This window comes from Grampus griseus (assembly GCF_964374135.1).
Source record: "Grampus griseus genome assembly, chromosome: 20".
In the NCBI taxonomy this organism is placed as follows: domain Eukaryota; kingdom Metazoa; phylum Chordata; class Mammalia; order Artiodactyla; family Delphinidae; genus Grampus; species Grampus griseus.
The window spans coordinates 23,006,101-23,009,463 of record NC_139014.1 but is presented as its reverse complement, the minus strand read 5'-3'; the positions used below and the strand labels follow the sequence as shown (position 1 = coordinate 23,009,463).

At 58.7% G+C, this 3,363-nt stretch overlaps 1 protein-coding gene across 1 annotated transcript; it reads left to right on the top strand.

The window, feature by feature from the left end:
• Window positions 1–810: 810 nt before the first annotated feature.
• Window positions 811–2,618, top strand: HOXB13 (homeobox B13; the record flags this gene model as incomplete). Its single annotated transcript, XM_082679520.1, has 2 exons — window positions 811–1,414; window positions 2,365–2,618. 2 exons carry the CDS (start codon window positions 811–813, stop codon window positions 2,616–2,618), a joined length of 858 nt encoding a protein of 285 aa, XP_082535646.1.
• Between the last annotated feature and the right edge of the window lie 745 nt (window positions 2,619–3,363).

The following is a 3,363-nucleotide window of genomic DNA, read 5'->3' as shown; positions in this document are numbered from 1 at the left end:
AGGGGCTTCCAGAAATACGCCTTAATCCCCATTTTCCAGCCTCCTCTGACTCAGGCACATTCCCGGGTTCCCCTTTCAGGCCCAGAGCGGCCTCCCGGCCCCACCCCCGACTCCCCTTCCCCCCACGAGATGGACACTTTATAGGGAGAGCTTTTTATTCTCTCGTTAAACCTGCCAAAGCACAGGAGACAGAGAGCCAGGGAGGGAGAGGAGGCGACCGAGGTGGGGCGGGCTCCGCGTCCCCTCTCCCGCCTTCCACTACTCCCCCCCCACCCCCGACGTAGCTGGGTTGCTCCAAACTGGAAAGCAGCGAAAGGACACCTCCTCTCTTTTCTCTCCTTTTCAAATGCAATAAAAAACCGAGAGAGGGAGGGAGGGAGAGAAGGAGAAAGGGGGGGAGGGAGGAAGAGAGAGAGAGGGAGAGGGAGAGAGAGAGGGAGGGAGGGAGGGAGAGGAAGAGAGAGAGGGAGGGAGGGAGGGAGGGAGAGAGAGAGAGAGGGAGGGAGGGAGACAGAGGGAGAGAGCGAGAGAGAGAGAGAGAGAGAAAGAGAAAGCGGGGGTAAAGTATTTTCGCAATTTCTGCCATGAAGATTTTATTAGCTTCTCTCCGCCAGGCCGCAGCCAATCAGCGCGCGTGCCCGGGCACCTGCGTCTCCTGCGTCAAGACGGCCGGGCTGAGCGAATGCAGGCGCCGAGCGAGCTGGGAGCGATTTAAAACGCTTTGGATTCCCGGGGCCTGGGTGGGGAGAGCGAGCTGGGTGCCCCCTGTATCCCCCACCCCCAGCACCCCATGAGCCGACCCTCGGCCCCATGGAGCCCGGCAATTATGCCACCTTGGACGGGGCCAAGGAAATCGAAGGCTTGCTGGGAGCCGGAGGGAGTCGGAATCTGGTCGCCCACTCCCCACTGACCAGCCACCCAGCGGCGGCGCCTACGCTTATGCCCGCTGTCAACTACGCCCCCCTGGATCTGCCAGGCTCTGCGGAACCACCAAAGCAGTGCCACCCATGCCCCGGGGTGCCCCAGGGGGCGTCCCCAGCTCCGGTGCCCTACGGCTACTTTGGAGGCGGGTACTACTCCTGCCGAGTGTCCCGGAGCTCGCTGAAACCCTGTGCCCAGGCGGCCACCCTGGCCGCCTACCCTGCGGAGACTCCCGCGGCCGGGGAGGACTACCCCAGCCGCCCCACCGAGTTTGCCTTCTACCCGGGGTACCCGGGACCCTACCAGCCTATGGCCAGTTACCTGGATGTGTCGGTGGTGCAGACCTTGGGCGCCCCTGGGGAGCCTCGCCATGACTCCCTGCTGCCTGTGGACAGTTACCAGCCCTGGGCCCTCACCGGTGGCTGGAACAGCCAGATGTGTTGCCAGGGAGAACAAAACCCACCGGGTCCCTTCTGGAAGGCGGCATTTGCAGGTAAACTGCCCACTACTCCGGATCCCCTTGGCGCTGAGTGCGGGGTTGCAGGCCCTCCTGGCGCTTGCCTGGGAGGAGGTGGAGGGAGACTTGGGGCTGGTGAGGAGGAGCTTGGTTCTCCTTGGTTGGCTATTAGGACTCTGAAGGAGGGTCCAGGCAGTTAGAGAGCCTGGGTAGAGGCCCCAGAGGGTCTGTGTGAGGGCCTGAGCTGCGGGCTATCTGAAGCCTGAGGACCACCAAGCCCCTGACCTCCCCAGGAGGCCTTGGGACCAGCCTTTCGATATGTTGGTGTATTTGGCTCTCTTTGCTGTTGTTTGGGGCTCAGGGTATCCCTGCCCGGCAGGATCCCAGTTGAATTCTTCAAAAGGGCCAAATAACTCTCAATTCATTGAGTATGGGGTGCAGTGGGGTGAGTGGGAACAGAGAAATTGGATGTTCTGTAAAGAATACAACCCCTCACTTTCTCTCAGATGAGTTTTTCAGTTTCCAAAGGGAAGTTTAGATTTCCTGCAGCCATGGCTTAGGTGTGTGCATTAGTGCATGTATGTGTTGGGAGCGGGGGCAGAAACGTGTTCCCCCTGTACAGAACTTGCTTGTAGTATCTATAAGAATGGCCAAGAGTTGGAAAATGCATGTGAGGGTGGACATATGTAGACGGTGGGCAAAGGTCTGGCCGTGTGTGATGGGTGTGTTTGCAGACTTGCAGGTGTGAGGGCAGTGAAGAGTGAGGGTGGCCTGCAGAAACCGCTTTCCAAGGCTGGGCGGTGATCAGAGCTGGAAGCCGAGGTGTCCTCTTGTGCTTTGGGGGAACAGGAGTGCACGAATGCCTGTAGGGTTACCTGAGTGCTCCTGCAGGATGACTTAGCTTGTGGGGCCTGGGTCTGCGCCTGAGCTTGCGCCAGGCGGTGGTGTGAGCATGTCTTTCTCTTCCTCCCTCTCCTGCCGCGCAGACTCGAGCGCGCAGCACCCTCCAGACGGCTGCGCCTTCCGCCGCGGCCGCAAGAAACGCATTCCCTACAGCAAGGGGCAGCTGCGGGAGCTGGAGCGCGAGTATTCGGCTAACAAGTTCATCACAAAAGACAAGAGGCGCAAGATCTCGGCGGCCACCAGCCTCTCAGAGCGCCAGATCACCATCTGGTTTCAGAATCGCCGGGTCAAGGAGAAGAAAGTCCTCGCCAAGGTCAAAACCAGCGCTATTCCTTGAGGGAGCTCCCTGGCTGTGCCTGGGAGGGGGGGAGGAGGAAGTCGGAGTATCCTGGGGAGACCAGGAGCCTGCCACAGCCAGGCTGGGGCCCAGGACTCTGCTGAGAGGCCCCCAGAGGTGACACTCTTCCCAGACCAATGCTCCTGGGCTGTTCCTCAGGCACAGCTTGGGTACCCCATTGGTCCCAGAGAGCCAGCGAGGCCCAGAGTTACAGCCCAGTCCACCAGGTAACACCACCCAAAGGACCTTGTCCCAGTCATAATCATTCATCCTGGTAGTGGCAATAATCACCATAACCAGTAATAGTTGCCATGATAATTAGTATCATATTTTCTATCTAGAGCTCTGTAGAGCACTTTAGAAACTGCTTTCATGGATTGAGCTGATTACGAATAAACTTGGAAGGAGACCCGTGGCAGGAGAGCTTCCTCTGGAACCCCTTCCATTTCCAAAGCCCATCCCCATCCCAGTGAAGGCAGAGGAGACAAGAAATGGCAGATTCACCCCTGTGACTATGTTGCCCCTTTAGCATTTTTCTAAGATGACAGCTAGGCAGGATGGACAACACTGGAGGGTGCATCTCCCTCCCTCCGTGCCCATCCCCTAGGATGTACCCACTGGTCTCAGAAGTCCGCATCCCCACCTCTTCAATTTTGTCCGTGTGTGAAAAACAAGCCAGCGAGCTGCCCTCCGGGGTCTGTTCTCCTTCCTTTCAGAGAAATGGGGTTTGAGAACGTGCCTGGAT